This window comes from Pleurodeles waltl, chromosome 8 (assembly GCF_031143425.1).
Source record: "Pleurodeles waltl isolate 20211129_DDA chromosome 8, aPleWal1.hap1.20221129, whole genome shotgun sequence".
Classification (NCBI taxonomy): Eukaryota; Metazoa; Chordata; class Amphibia; order Caudata; family Salamandridae; genus Pleurodeles; species Pleurodeles waltl.
Window position 1 is genome coordinate 214,130,030 of NC_090447.1, and position 16,472 is coordinate 214,146,501.

At 44.3% G+C, this 16,472-nt stretch overlaps 1 protein-coding gene across 2 annotated transcripts in view; it reads right to left on the reverse strand.

Annotated features, from left to right (window-relative positions):
• The window catches only part of JAM2 (junctional adhesion molecule 2), a 323,144-nt gene that overhangs the window by 77,863 nt on the left and 228,809 nt on the right, over positions 1-16,472 (reverse strand). For both annotated transcript variants that reach the window (XM_069204089.1, XM_069204090.1), the window contains exon 5: positions 6,947-7,152. In XM_069204089.1, coding sequence (XP_069060190.1) covers positions 6,947-7,152 — 206 coding nt within the window. The remainder of the gene's footprint in view (positions 1-6,946; positions 7,153-16,472) is intronic.

Here is a 16,472-nt window from a genome sequence, read left to right on the forward strand (position 1 = left end):
AGGAAGCTTAATAAAATATATCTAGGTTAAAATGCACAGCTGCAGGCCTAGTTTGCTAAAATAACGTGTATAAAACTACAGTTAAAATGGCTACACAACAGGACCACTCCAGCTACTTCATCTTCTGCCAACCTCCGTACCAGCACCGCCCTCCCAGTAGCCCCCAACCCAGGAGGGTGGGCGTCTCCTTTCCCCCAGGCACCTCAGGCCCTGCCCCAGTCAGCCCTGCTACCCTCAGTGAGGAGGCTATTGACCTCCTGAGATCCATCTTTGTAGGGCAGTCAACAACAGTGAATGCCATCCAGGGGCTGGCATCCTAGATGCAGCAATGAAATGCCTTCCTGGAGGGCATTCCCGGTGGCTTGGTGGTCCTACAGAGATCGTTTCAGGCTCTAGCCTCCTCTCTAACAGCATCCAGTGTCCCCGATTCTTCAGCCCCCTCCAAATACCTGTTCCCAGTCTCCTCTCCCCCAACCTATCCCACTCACACACTGACAAGCATGCACCCAAAACAGACAGGACTTGCACAGACAAACACAGGAACCACACCTCCGTCCACAAGGGTACACACACAGCCAACGCACAGATGCACACCCCAAAACAGCCACTGCCTCCACTGTCTCCCCCTCCTCCCTCAGTCACATCAGCACTCATACCTGCATGCACTGCATCAAAACTCCCAGATCCTGCCACCTGTACAGCCTTGCCCAGTCACCACAACAACAGACCCGCAGACCTGCACCCCACAGTCCCCTCCACCACCATCACCTCATGCAGCATACCCACCTCATTTGCAGAAACCACAACATCCATCCACACGTCCTAACAGTGAAATACTGCCAAATTCGGTTTTCACTGTGCAAGGCCTACCTCTCTCACAGATTAACATGGGAGCTGCCTTCAAATATCCTTAAAGCGCTGATTCTATTTGAGAGCAGATAAAAATGTAGAGTTTAGGGTCTCTGAGCTCACAATTTAAAAATACATCTTTTAGTGAAGTTGTTTTTTAGATTGTTAGTTTGAAAATGCCACTTTTAGAAAGTAGGCATTTTCTTGCTTAATCCATTCTGTGACACTGCCTGTTGGTGGATTTCCCGTCTAGGTCAGTTTGACAGTTCACACCTCTCCTCTAGACAGTGACACAAAGGGGGTTGGGGTGTGGCCTACGTATCTTGATTAGCCATCTGTGCTGGAGGGGAGGAGTGGTCACTCACACCTGAAAGGACTGTGCCTGCCCTCACAATGCCATTTTTGACCCCCTGGTGAGTGTCTGGGGCCTGGCCTGGCCAAGGAAGGATTTTGCAAACACTTGAGACACTGCTTTGAAGTTGCCAACTTCAAAGGCAGAACTTTGTATAAAAAGAGGAAGACCCAAAACCCCAGACTTCGAGAATCTTTCTGGAATCAAGAGGAACCTCTGCCCTGGAGAAGAGCTGAAGGAGTAGTACTGTCCCTTTGCTGTGCTGCTTTGCTGGACTGGCCTGCAGTTGCTGCTTCTCCCTGAAAAGAGTGCAAAGGGTGAACTTTGCTGTGTGTCCTGCTTGAGAAAGTTCTCCAAGGGCTTGGAGTGGAGCTTGCCTCCTGTTGGAAGTCTCAGGGACACCAAAGACTTCAGTTTACTCGACCTGCAGCACTGGGAACTGTGTGTTTTGTGCTGTTCAAGAGGAGAAACCACCGCAATGCCACCAACGATGCCGCTGGCCTGCACCGTCACCTGCCAACGTCATACGGAGTCGTATTGCCCCGCTTCGCACTGTGACCCTGGTCTCCCTGACGCCATCAGATGACTTCACTGAGCCGCTGCTCACACCGCGACCTGGTTGCCCCGCACTACAGCATCTGCTCACATCGCAGCAAGGGCATCCCCGACGACGCTGCTCCTGCTGACACCTGCACCGCTACCTGCACTGTGGCCACTGCTCGTGAGGTACCCGAAGCACTGTCTCGTCCCGCACAGCAGCCCCGGTCCACCAACTCCAGCACCATCGACTCCTGTGTCGTCACCAGGGATCCTGCCTGCACCGTGGCCTGTGGACACCGCTCGTGAGGGTCACGAAGCACCATCCCGTCCCGGACCGCTGGATTGGGCCTACCGACGGCAGCGCTTCAGCAACGATGACGCCACTGCCTGCAGCATGACCTGTGGACACCGCACATTGCACCGCCCCACTTCACACTGCAGCCCTGGTCTCACCGGCACCGCTGGACACCATCACCGAGTGGCTGCCTGCACCGTGACCTGTGGGCACCGCATGTTGTATTGTCCCGCTTCACACCGCAGCCCCGACACCTTCCAAGCCTGTGCACCTGATTTCATCAGCCCGGAGTTCGATCCGTAACGCGTGTGACCTCATGGGCCCGACGACTCCTGCACTGACTCCAGAACTGATACCGCAACGTCAGCGACGCAGGTCTCAGGAGCTCACAACGAGGGTCACGACGCCCTGCAAATCCAAGGTACTGTTTGTGGGTCTTCCTGACACCGTAGCTGGCCCGCAATACCGCAGCTGGCCTGAACTGTTGATCACAACGCTGTGATAGCCCCAGGTGGAGCTATCGACTTCAAGGAACTGTATTTTTGAGTACATCTTGCAGAATTCATATTTTTATTACTGTATGTTGGATTTTTATCATATTTGGTCTTGTTTTATATAGATAAATATTGGCTATTTGTCTAAAACTCGTGTGGTGTCCGGTTGTAGTGTTTTCACTTATTACTGTGTGTTATGTGCAAATGTTTTACACATTGCTTTTGAGATACGCCTGACTGCTTGTGCCAAGCTACCAAAGGGGTGAGTAGGGGTTATCTGAGCGGGTATCTCCCTTATCCTGACTAGAGTGAGGGTCCCTACTTGGACAGTGTGCAAACCGACTGCTAACTAGAGACCGCATTTCTAACAAATACTAATGAGGATGTTTATTTGCTGTTCCATATTTTTATCAAAGAAGACACAAACCAGGAGGGTTTATTGTGCATAGTGTAGTGTTGTTCTGCTGTACTCTTAAGAATGGGTAGCAGTGCCCTTTGCTCTTTATTGAGAAATTATTGTGGTCGAATTAAGGGTTAGCTGCATATGCTTGCCTGCAGAGGAAGAGCCGATTGTCGATTATGAGAAATTCAGCCAAGAGTTCTAATAAAATCAAAGAAAGTCTTGGTCTCAGGAGTCAAGTAGTTCTTCTGTTAAGTTTATTAACATTGACTCTGTAACCAGACCGGTCAACATCTTCACTAAGAGTTGCAAAGGAAGCAATCCGATTAAAGGATTGAAGGAATTTTTTCACGGAAAACATCTATTTCAAGTACCTTTGCCTGAGCTACGACTGTAGTTGGAAAGATTCTTGGACTGCACTATAGAGTCTTCAGGATAAGCATGGTAGCATGTGTGATGGCTTGTGGAACATATACGCTGGTGAGTGAGGTGTTGATTGTACATGAGGAGTGGTAGCAATATGAAGAGATTCAACTAATGACTTTTGTATTACAGTCATCCCCTGCCAGAACCATTTTTTGAAGGACATCAAGATTTTTATTCTATCATTGCACAGCACAATCCTTGGCTATTCGCAATAACCCATGTTATGGGAAACTAGATTCCAATCTAGCAAAGGTCAACCCACCAAAAACATAATAGACAACATCTAAAAACCTTTTGTGAATAATTCACTCATTGACCTCTTCAAGAGACCTGTTTCACCAATGTTTATATCTTCTGGGTACTGTAAAATACAGTACCAGGCTGAGATATTGTTCAACATTGTTCTTTTAACCCTATGCCTTATTTTACTCTCTTCCTTTCTGCAGGTTTCTATCCCACTCTGTCATATTAAGTTTCACCATCACTAGTACTCTCAAAAAAGTCTTATAACTCATCTATATTTTGACTCATACAATGTACTTGTGAGTTTGCAATGAACCTTTAGACCCTCACGTTATTAGCATGCTACACAAATCTAGATTGATTGATTGATTAGTATGTGATCCTTGAAGTGCAATATAAAAAACTGATATTTTTTGTCATATCCTCTTATCCCATTGTGTTGCATTCATAGACTCATTACTGCTGGCAACTACTTTTTTCATTTGTGTGTTGGTATATCACTGAAAATCAATAAAGGTTTTGAGATAATCAGCCTCCGTTGCCAGGTTAAACTCAGAAAGATGGGTACAACAGCCAGGTGCCATAAGGTGAGGGGTAGATAACTTGCTGTCTCATAAATCTTCAATGTGTTGACCAAGAAGGATATCAGAAGGTCACAGAGAAATGTTACAGCACTGGGTGGTTTGAAGTTTGGCTGGGGTTGGGCACCATCCCCTGAGCAATACAAATATATATTTGGTAGAAATATCTGCCTTGCAGGCATGGAAGTATCCCTCTTTTAGATCTGGAACAAACTAATTTGAATCCTTTAAAGTGCACTCTGCAAGTGAATTTGTTCTGCCATCTTTCCAGTCCCGCACCTTGATTTGTCATGTGGTAGAGATTATCCATAACCCATTTATTGAATTTCATGAGCATTTGCTTACTGAGTTTGGGGAGAAGAGGGCAAAGGTCTCTAGTACATTAGCTACTTTCTTTTGCAGATGTGCCAAGATATTATCTAGGACAGTGGTTCTTATTGTGTGCTCAGAGGACCCCTAGGGATCATGAGGCCTACTCAGGAGGTGAGACTGTTTTAAAAAATAAATAATATTAAAATTATTTAAAATTAATAAAGCATATATAAATCAAGGAGCAAAGTTGAAAACATTGTCTATATTTAAATGAGAATTAAACAAAATATTTATATTTTTGGGCATTTGTTTGGTGTATACTTGTTTTTGTATTTTTGTGTATTTGTTTTGAGGTGAAAATCATATAAATTCCTTAAGTCAGGGGTTCCTGGCTACCAAGAATGGCCCAGTGGGGTCCCCAGATTAGAATCATAATTCATTGGGTGTTCACAGAAGTAAAAGGGTTAAGAACGTCTGGTCTAATATATCCAAATGGAGTTCAAGTGATTCATGTTGCTCAAGGAGGAACTTGATTATACTGTGGTCTGACCAGGATAACTGTTATGCCCATATGTTCAATTATGTTTCAGCTGTAAGAATCGGTGGTCAAAGGGTTCATGCTTTCATCTTCGTTACCATTGACATTTGAGTGAATTGAAGTCTATGTCTGTTTGCAATAGTTTATATGTTTTTTTAAAGGCTGTTCTTCTAGAACTTCAGAGCAGCAGCTTCTTCCTGAGCTCCTGTCCCGGCGGCCTATTTGGATCTTCCAGTCTTCTGCCCTAATCCTTCATTGGTGATCATTGTTCCAGGCGGTAAGACGGTGGTTGGACTGTCCCGACACCGTTATTTTGAATTTTCATATTCTTGGTTTAAATTCTTAAATGAGTAACAGATTACTTGCGCGCTACCATTTCTTGACATTTATATGGTAGTTTACAAATAGGCAAGACACGCGATTTATTTCATAAAGGTTTGACTTTGTTATTCATTGCACGCTACCATTTCTTGACATTTACATGGTGGCTTAAGAATCGGCAAGACGCGCAATTCGTTTTATGGTGTTAAAACATTGTTGTCCATTGCGCGCTACTTTTTCTTGACATTTACATGATGTTTTACGAATTGGCAAGACGCACGACTCATTTCATGAGCATTTAACTTTGTTGTTCATTGTGCGCTACCATTTCTTGACATTTTACATGGTGGCTTAAGAATCAGCAAAAGAAGCGTGATTCATTTCATTGTACTTTGATCTTGTTATTTATTGTGAGCTGTTATTCCTTGACATTTACATCGTGTTTTACGAATCGGCAAGACGCGCGATTCGATTAATGATGATTTGACTTTGATATTCATTGCGTGCTACCATTTCTTGGTATTTTACATGGTAACACTCGAATTGGCAAGACGCACGATTCTCTCCTCGAGTTTAATTCATGTTGTTTATTGTATGCTACTATTCTAAGATATTTATTATGTAATATTCGAGTTGACAAGTTATGTGATTTGTTTCCTGAATCCATATTGTGTTATTCATGGTGCACAATCCTTTTATGGTGTTTACGATATATATATATATCTGCAATATGCGCAATTTGTGTTGAAACATTTTAAGAGTACACAGAAGGCCAGAGTTTCTAGATGCAATATTGTATGGTCCTAGTATACATTCTCAAAACAGGTTTTATATGACTGGTTTAAAATATAGTCAGAATGTTTTTTCTGATTCTCATGTAAAGGAAAGTACTTGAATAAGAAAGTTTTCATTTAATTCATCTGGATTCCCCTACAGGTATCCGGCCATCTTAAAACTTAGTCATTTTAAACTTAACTCTTAGATTGTTCATGTTTTCAGAGTGACTAGGCTTAGAATCATAGTCTAGTATTGATTTCAGGAGATATAATTTTCATATTGTGTGTTCTAACCTTTTTCTTACTACAGGTCTCCTTCCCAGCTGTTCCCTTCCTAATCCCCTCTTCCCCTCTTGGACTCTCTCAGTCTCTGTGATTTATCTATCAGAGTCTTGGAGCTGTTCAGTGGTGGACGTGTTGGGAACGTGCACAGACCCCGAGGAGCTGGTGACTCTGACAAAAATATTTTTATCTGGGAGTTGTGTAGAGCTAGAGACCCTCCAGAGCAATGTCTGCTGGTTAATATTGCTACATGTTAACAGTATATGCCCTTACAAGAGATCAAAGCCACAAAACAGAATGGTTTTAACCCAGACATTGCACCTACAAAGTACAAATTGCTATGTTTACAGCTGCTTGATTTACAAAATGGCCCTACTATCAATTGACAGACTCAAACTTCATAATTGAGGTCCATTATGTGATTTCTTTTGTCAAAATGTCATACTGAATGTAAGACTTCTGAAAAGATGATCATCATGTATTCCACTGGCAATGTGTGTAAGCTGTAAAAAAAAAAAAAAAAAATAAGGCACTTACCAAAGTCCCAGAATTTATATTTATAGTATAAGATCCTGGTGAGGTTTTGACCTTCGCATTTTGAGCTTGAACCTGTAAACGTTCGCCATCTTTGAACCAATCATATTGGGATGCAGGAAATCCTTCTTTTTCTCTACATTTTAGTTCTACTACAGTACCAGTCATTACATTTCTTGGAATATCACACAGAGGAGTAGCTGGGAGCACTGGAAAACAGAAGCACAGTTGTTTGTTTAGAAGAGATACCTAGACATAGCTATTTCTATATCAATTCTAGCACACTGTATACAAGAATAAATGCCACTAATTAAATTAAAAATTGAAATGCTGCAGCTAGACTCATCTAACAACTTGTTGTCCAGTCCTGGGAAATTACTACTTCCTTAGATATTCCCTGCGGGCCTGGAAAAAACCCAAGGGAAGGGCGGAGTGGCAGGTGATCTTTTGTCATTGCCAACTGCTTTTTCCCCGCTTATGTGTGTCTGTACAGATATACTGTGAAAGTGGACCTCAGCTGTGGTGCTTAGCAGAGGCCACGTCTTTCAAGTAGAGTGTCTGGTCTACTTCTTTCATACAGAGCATGGGCATGTCACTCAGGAAGGTAGAGGTGGAAGATCAGAGTAAAGTGAGGTGAAGTAGCAAGATGCAAGTCATTCTTAAGATACCTGCATATGTGAGAATCACAGGAATGATAGTGTTTGAATACTAGTTTATTTTAAAGAATGTCAATAGGAGGAAGTTCATGATGGAAATGGATGGACTTTTTCAAGAGAGGCCATATTTTGTATGAGTTCTCAATGACTCAATTATATTTATGTATCACACATGTCAAAAAAACTATTTCTTTAACCATTGATGCTAAATCATTTGAAAATCCAAATAATGAATTATTGTAAAAAATTAAAAAAACTCCAAACTGCATGCTGGATCCATTTTCAATAAGTCAGTGTGTTAGAACTGGAGATGAGACTCCCTCCATCTAAAAGAACCTACAAAGACCACATGTGCCAGAGAAAATCAGTATGGTGGATATCAGGCATTGGGTGTTTCCAAACCTAAATATATGAGGTACAGGATCACAATTCCATGTGTTCCTTCTTTGAATATGTAATTCAGGCAAATGTTAGTATATCTGCCACCTGTTCCTTTCCCCCAAGTCCTGGATATCTGCACTGAACAATTCAAATCAAGGCCAATGGACACTCAGCATTAAGATAGATGCCCTTAAACCACATAAGGAAGCACAAGTCAACCAACTGGTGAATGAATAAAGACTCTGGGTTTCTACAAAAATACAAAGCTATATTCTACAACTCCACAATAGTTACAAGACATATACAAGTAAATATTTAGTAAGACACTTTTTCTACCCATTTGATGTATAAAGAAATGTTTATACATTTAGTAAAATGGTATTACATTTATAAGGATACTTTGTTCCTGTTTACCTATTTGTAAAGCTACCAGGGACTCCTGTGGTCTTCCCCATGATGCTTGAGACATTATATGATGTGAATTTTTTTGAAGTTGACACAGACATATTAAGGGTCACATTTGCAGGATCAAGTCAACGGTCTGAAGCAAACAGAAATATAAAAAATGAATAACAGTACCACATGTCCCATTGCAATTGCCTGTATCAATAACACCAGTACTGATACAAATATGCATCCCAAGATTAAGACTGTAAAGAACATAGCAAATAATGACTACCAGGCAATGACAACTATTTTGGCCAAGTGGGCAATGCATATTTTGCAAAAAACTGAACTGGACAATAATGTGCACGTTGACTGCCCATGTGAAGTCGAGCCTCACTGTGCCATGTATTGAAAAGTAAGCTCTACATGATGGATGTAAGTCTCGTGCGCATTTGCCACAACTCTTCTTCAGAAAACAATCTCAATTCACCCCAGTACCCTTGGAAGGCACTGCCCCTCATCTCAAGACTCAAAGGCAGGCATAACATCCTTTCCCAGTCTGAGCTGTTTTCAATTGTGTCAATCAATAAATAGGGTTTCCTTCTAGCAGAGTTTATTTTTTGTGTGGATTCCAGTGGTATTTTGCGGATGTTTGGGCATCAGTGTTTATAGAGTTACCCACAAAAGACAACACAAGAAGAGTTTGTTTTTAGCCAGTGCGTAGCAGATCTTATTCCAGAGGGCTATCCACCTCAACTAGGTCTATTTCTGTACTGTTTTCAGTATCTTCTCTACAGAGAATGTCACAAAAAGCTGATCATCCACTCAATGGTCCTTGGAACGGTTAATGTAAAAGCTCCAAGCCGTTCTGGTATCTAAGATGGAGCCTCTCCTCCTCTTTTGAGGTGTAAGGGGAACAAGGAACTCTGGTTAAGTGAAGGATTGCCCAATGCAAACGGAAGTCACAACAATTGGCAAGAAGACAACCAGAGTCCTTAGCACCATCTTGTCCAGTAAAAATGTGGTGTGTGTGTTTTTTGGGGGTGGGAGAGTAAGAGGCGTGTTTCACTGAAAGTGCCTAGAGTTACCTCATACAACAAACTGACATTAGTGCAATGAGGATGATAGTACTGAAGGCCAGGAAATGGAGCAAGCAGCTGTGCATCAGCTTGAAGGGTGTAAACATCAGAAATGTTAAGACCAAAGTCCCATGGTGGCTTCACAAATGGTTTGGGAGGAATCAACTTTTATAAATCACACCTTTTAAAAGTTTCATCAAAACAGGGGATTTCGTAGAAGGGTGCCTCATGGCAAAAATGACATCCACTACCATCAGGTGAAAATCAAAAGCAGCTAATTGCTGCTATTCAATCTCCTACGCATGCAGGTGTATATTACATACATTTGGGCAGAAGAGTCTGTCCTGTTAGCTGAGATGGAAGGCCTTTGTGAAGTTGCAGCCCAATAGGATGATGGATGCTCATGGCCAGAAGGTCCAGGTATCACTCTCTATTGGCCCAAATTCTAAACCAGTAGGATGACCTCACCTAATCATTCCTGATCTTTTTCAGAACTTGGGGCAGGAGAGGCATGGGCACGAAGGAGCACAGGGATCCTTGGTTTCATTCCAGCTGGAATGCATCCCCTAATTAGCGTTCTTCAGAAATTTCAAAGGACAAAATCTTTTACACTTCTCATTCTCAACAGTGGCGAAAACATCTAACCAGGGTTCTCTCTTTTAATTACATTTTGTGACTCTTATGTGTTTAGTCAATCACCTGTTTAATGCACTGCACAAGCACATTTTGCACATATTTATGGAGCACCTGTGTACATGAAGAATGAATCATTCTTTTCCTATTATTATGGAAATATAGCATTGTTGAAGTAATTGCTGTGGGCCTACATGTTTGAGATTTATGTCCATTGTTTTGTGTAAATGGCTGGAGCAATTGTGCAATAGGAGGAACAATGTTTTGATTCAAAACTAATTTGAATCTGAAAGGACCACTTGTGCATATACCAGACAGTACCCAGGTTGTGAGGAATACAGAGTAACCACATTGTCAGCAAAAGGTACAATGTGGCTGAGGTACTGTTTTAGGCTGCATGACAACCAGTTGCTCTTTTGTTATTTAGTAGCGCAACATTGGTTGCGCTCAACCCAAAGTCAATTCACGGTCTGACATTGTCATCAGTTGTGTGTGATCCTCTAGCACCAGTGGCTTTGGCACCAAAGTAGCGGAGATTGGCATGCGTCTTGGGGCTAGAGTAGATGTTTGAGCAGGCCCAGGAACAGATCCCAAGGGTGCAGAAAGCACCAGGTATTGATTTACTAGCAGTAAACTGACTGTAGGCCCTTGTTATTCCATGCAACCCGAAAGCATATCAGAAGGAAGCAGAAGCACACAGAAAATCTGAGACATTGCCTCCTTTAAGAACACGAACTGCTGCGGGGTCAACAACAGTCCAGGAAATTCAAGGACTGCCAGCTGATTCATCAGTTCTCTGGACAGAGACCTCGAAGTGATGTGAATGATACCAGGATGCACTTGTGCCTTGTGTGTAGAGTCAGAGTAGCACGATGAGGTAGACTCCTGCTTTGCACTCATACGTTTGGATTTAGACTTTGAATGACTCGAGGAATTGGAGTGTGTACTTTACCGGACACAGGATTAGCCTCCTTACCTAGACCGCATCCACACCCACAATATGGAGCATGAACAGGGACATACACAAAGACTACAACTGTTTACTGTGTTTGGCAGCACACAGCTTCACATTCCCATCTTGAACTGCCTCATGTGCATGTGGGCGCACTTACCACATAGCTTAAAAGAATCATGTCCTGATCCCAGATATCAAAGATACACTTCAGGTGGGTTCGTGACTGACAGCTTCTTGCTGCAATCATGTATTGCTTAAAACCTACCATTTTAGGCCAGAACATCGTGCCCTAGAACACTGATCAAATCATTTTGAATCATCCGAAAACTGGCCAAGTTGGGAGGGGAACTCCATATCAGCATTGGAAGGCACAAAAAGAAAGGCACTGACATCAATACTCAGGGGTGGCACTTATATGCAGCCCCACTCTCACTTTTGGGTCAATGTGGAGTCAGTGCAGAGCTGCATGATGACACCTAGTGCTGAGTGGGAGGATTGCTATGGAGACGTTTTCCAGATACAGTCTGGGGAGTATTCCAAGGCAAGGAATCTGCAATCAGAATTATTGATCAGAAAGGGTTTCACTGTATTTAAATATTGCTTAAGAACCCAATTCCTGCAAATAATTTGAGGTCAATTCTGTATTCCCTTCCAAACATTAAGCAGTTTGCATTAGTTGTTCATAAGATGGTTGTTCAACTTTCAAACATCCAAGCTCCACCAGATTAATTCATTCGTATGCATCCTTAAACTTCTGCTGCTCGGATTCTTTCAAGATGTTCCACACAGCTTTTCTGCATTCTTCGAACACCTATATAGAAGAAATGTGCTATTGTGTGAATAATCATAGCTGCCAATCGACACAAGTCATGGGTGACATTTTCTGCTAGTGCTGTTTTTTAACCACTGTCACGTTGTAGTCATGAACCTGTAGTTTAGGTATAGGTTAAAGAGCCACAGCATGAATTGTTCTGGGGTAAAAAAAAAAGCCAAGACTGGACTGCCCTCCCCGCTCCGGATCTTCAACCAAGCCAGCAACATCATCGCACCCCACCTCTGCGCAATCATCAACAGCTCCTTCGAGACAGCCACCTTCCCGGAGAAATGGAAGCACGCCGACGTCAACGCCCTGTTGAAGAAACCCAAAGCAGATCCAGATAACCCCATTAACTACCGACCTATCTCCCTCCTCCCCTTCCGGGTGAAGGTCATCGAAAAAATCATGAACAGCCAACTATCCCACTACCTGGAAGACAGCAAAGCACTCGATGCCTCCCAATTAGGATTTTGCAAAAACCACAGCACGGAGACCGCACTCATTACTGCCACAGAAGACATCAGGACCATGCTAGACAAAGGCGAAATTGCAGCTCTAATCCTCTTGGACCTTTCCGCAGCTTTCGACACCGTCTGCCACCACACCCTTCGAACACGCCTCCACAACACCGGGATCCATCGCAAGGCCCTCGAGTGGATTTCCTCTTTCCTCTCCGGCAGAACCCAGAGAGTCCGCCTTCCGCCCTACCTGTCCGAATCCTCCAAAATCGTCTGTGGCGCCCCTCAAGGATCCTCCCTCAGCCCAACTCTTTTCAACGTTTACATGGCCCCCCTCGCCAACATCGCACGATCCCACAACATCAACATAGTATCCTATGCAGGCGACACCCATCTGATCATCTCCCTCACGAAAGACCCCACAACAGCGAGAAACAACCTACACAAGGGACTTCACGCTATCGCCGATTGGATGAATTCAAGCCGCCTCAAGCTAAACACAGACAAATCAGAGGTTCTCATTCTCGCCAGCAACCTCTCTGCCTGGAACGACTTCTGGCGGCCTACATCCCTCGGAGCCGCCCCCACCCACACCACCCAAGTGCGGAACCTGGGCATCATCCTTGACTCAGCACTCAGCATGACTCAACAGGTCAACGCAGTCTCCTCTTCCTGCTACAACACCCTCTGCATGCTCCGTAAGATTTTCAAGTGGATCCCAGTTGAAACGAGAAAAACTGTCAAGATCATTGCAGACGAGATTTCGTGTTGGAAGGCACCAACAAGCCTTGGCTGCGGCAAAAGCGCATTTTTCATCAAAATGGCGCTGGGTGGACCCAGGAGGGACCTGGAGGCCTCAACTCTGTTTGAGTAGGAAGAGGGGGCTCTCAGCACTTTAGAGAGCCATCAGGATGCCAGCCAGCACCCCCAGAAGCCACAGGATCAGGGTTCAAAGGAGGTGCAAAACACAGTTGATGCAGCACAACAAAAGAAGGTCCCACGCCGCCGGAGAACAACGCAGCGAGTTGAGCATTGCAGGGTGGAGTGCTGGGGACCTGGGCCGGGCTGTGCACGAAGGAATTTTTCAAAGAGTGCAGAGGCCTCAGGAGGCGAAGAAGACACAATACACAGGGGTACCGTCGTTCTCGGGGAAGGCAAGGTCTTATCTCCTTCAAATTGCGTCAGCAGGACCTCAGGACAGTCTATGTCAATGATGTCCACCCTCTGTGTCCTTAGGAGCATGCTTGTCACTGTGAGAGGAGTCCCAGCATACCGGTTGTCGCCTTGGAAGGTGCCTGCTTGGAGCAGGGGAGTGATTCTGTCACTCCACTGGAGATTTCTTCTGTTCTTCTGGTGCAGGATGAAGACAGGGAGTCCCCAGAGCATGCACACCGTGGACACTGTTGCAGTTGCTGACTTGGAGCTGAGTTTGCTAAGAAAAGTGTCTCTTGTAGACACTTTGTTGCAGTTATAGCGTTTCTTGGAGCAGGCTGCGGTTGATCCAAGGTCAGAAGAGTCTGAAGTTGTTGCAGAGGATTCCTGAAGGAAACTTGCGAGCAGAATCTGAAGAGAACCCACAGGAGAGACCCTAAATAGCCCTGAGAGGGGGATTGGCTACCTTATCAGGTATGGACATATCAGGAGGGGTCTCAAGTCACCTGCTGGCACTGGCCACTCAGAGCCCTCCAGAGTGCCCCCACACCTTGCAAAGCAAGATGGCTGAAGTCTGGGACACACTGGAGGAGCTCTGGGTACCACCCCTGGGGTGGTGATGGACAGGGGAGTGGTCACTCCCCTTTCCTTTGTTCAGTTTCCCACCAGAGCAGGGGAGAAGGGGTCCCTGAACCGGTGACGACTTGTTTATGCAAGAAGGGCAACATCTGTGCCCCTCAAAGCATTTCCAGAGTCTGGGGGAGGCTACTCCCCCCAGCCTGTAACACCTACAGGGAGTGCAGAATTATTAGGCAAGTTGTATTTTTGAGGATTAATTTTATTATTGAACAACAACCATGTTCTCAATGAACCCAAAAAACTCATTAATATCAAAGCTGAATATTTTTGGAAGTAGTTTTTAGTTTGTTTTTAGTTTTAGCTATGTTAGGGGGATATCTGTGTGTGCAGGTGACTATTACTGTGCATAATTATTAGGCAACTCAACAAAAAAAAATATATACCCATTTCAATTATTTATTATTACCAGTGAAACCAATATAACATCTCAACATTCACAAATATACATTTCTGACATTCAAAAACAAAACAAAAACAAATCAGTGACCAATATAGCCACCTTTCTTTGCAAGGACACTCAAAAGCCTGCCATCCATGGATTCTGTCAGTGTTTTGATCTGTTCACCATCAACATTGCGTGCAGCAGCAACCACAGCCTCCCAGACACTGTTCAGAGAGGTGTACTGTTTTCCCTCCTTGTAAATCTCACATTTGATGATGGACCACAGGTTCTCAATGGGGTTCAGATCAGGTGAACAAGGAGGCCATGTCATTAGATTTCCTTCTTTTATACCCTTTCTTGCCAGCCACGCTGTGGAGTACTTGGACGCGTGTGATGGAGCATTGTCCTGCATGAAAATCATGTTTTTCTTGAAGGATGCAGACTTCTTCCTGTACCACTGCTTGAAGAAGGTGTCTTCCAGGAACTGGCAGTAGGACTGGGAGTTGAGCTTGACTCCATCCTCAACCCGAAAAGGCCCCACAAGCTCATCATTGATGATACCAGCCCAAACCAGTACTCCACCTCCACCTTGCTGGCGTCTGAGTCGGACTGGAGCTCTCTGCCCTTTACCAATCCAGCCACGGGCCCATCCATCTGGCCCATCAAGACTCACTCTCATTTCATCAGTCCATAAAACCTTAGAAAAATCAGTCTTGAGATATTTCTTGGCCCAGTCTTGACGTTTCAGCTTGTGTGTCTTGTTCAGTGGTGGTCGTCTTTCAGCCTTTCTTACCTTGGCCATGTCTCTGAGTATTGCACACCTTGTGCTTTTGGGCACTCCAGTGATGTTGCAGCTCTGAAATATGGCCAAACTGGTGGCAAGTGGCATCGTGGCAGCTGCACGCTTGACTTTTCTCAGTTCATGGGCAGTTATTTTGCGCCTTGGTTTTTCCACACGCTTCTTGCGACCCTGTTGACTATTTTGAATGAAACGCTTGATTGTTCGATGATCACGCTTCAGAAGCTTTGCAATTTTAAGAGTGCTGCATCCCTCTGCAAGATATCTCACTATTTTTGACTTTTCTGAGCCTGTCAAGTCCTTCTTTTGACCCATTTTGCCAAAGGAAAGGAAGTTGCCTAATAATTATGCACACCTGATATAGGGTGTTGATGTCATTAGACCACACCCCTTCTCATTACAGAGATGCACATCACCTAATATGCTTAATTGGTAGTAGGCTTTTGAGCCTATACAGCTTGGAGTAAGACAACATGCATAAAGAGGATGATGTGGTCAAAATACTCATTTGCCTAATAATTCTGCACTCCCTGTATTTCCAAAGGGAGAGGGTCTAACACCCTGCTCTCAGAGGAAATGCTTTGTTCTGCCTTCCTGGGACTGGGCTGCCCAGACCCCAGGAGGGCAGAACCCTGTCTGTGAGGTGGCAGCAGCTGTAGCTGCAGTGCAGGCCTCAGAGAGCTGATTTGGCAGTACTGGGGGGTCCATGGTGGAGCCCCCAGGATGCATGGAATTGGCTCCTTAATACCAGATTTGGAATGGGGGGACAATTCCATGATCTTAGACATGTTACATGGTCATGTTCAGAGTTACAATTGTGAAGCTACATATAGGTATTGACCTATATCTAGTGCACACATATAATGGCGTCCCCGCACTCACAAAGTCTGGGGAAATGGCCCTGAACTATGTGGGGGCACCTTTGCTAATGCAAGGGTGCCCTCACACTTAGTAACCTTGCAACTAACCTTCAGCAAGTGAAGGTTTGACATGTAGGTGACTTATAAGTTACTTAAGTGCAGTGAAAATGGCTTTGAAAAAACATGTGCGTTATTTCAAGCAGGCTGCAGTGGCAGGCCTGTGTAAGGGTTTGTCTGAGGTCCCTAAAGGTGGCAAAAGAAATGCTGCAGCCCATATGGATCTCCTGGAACCCAAATGCCCTGGGTACCTAGGTACCATATACTATGGACT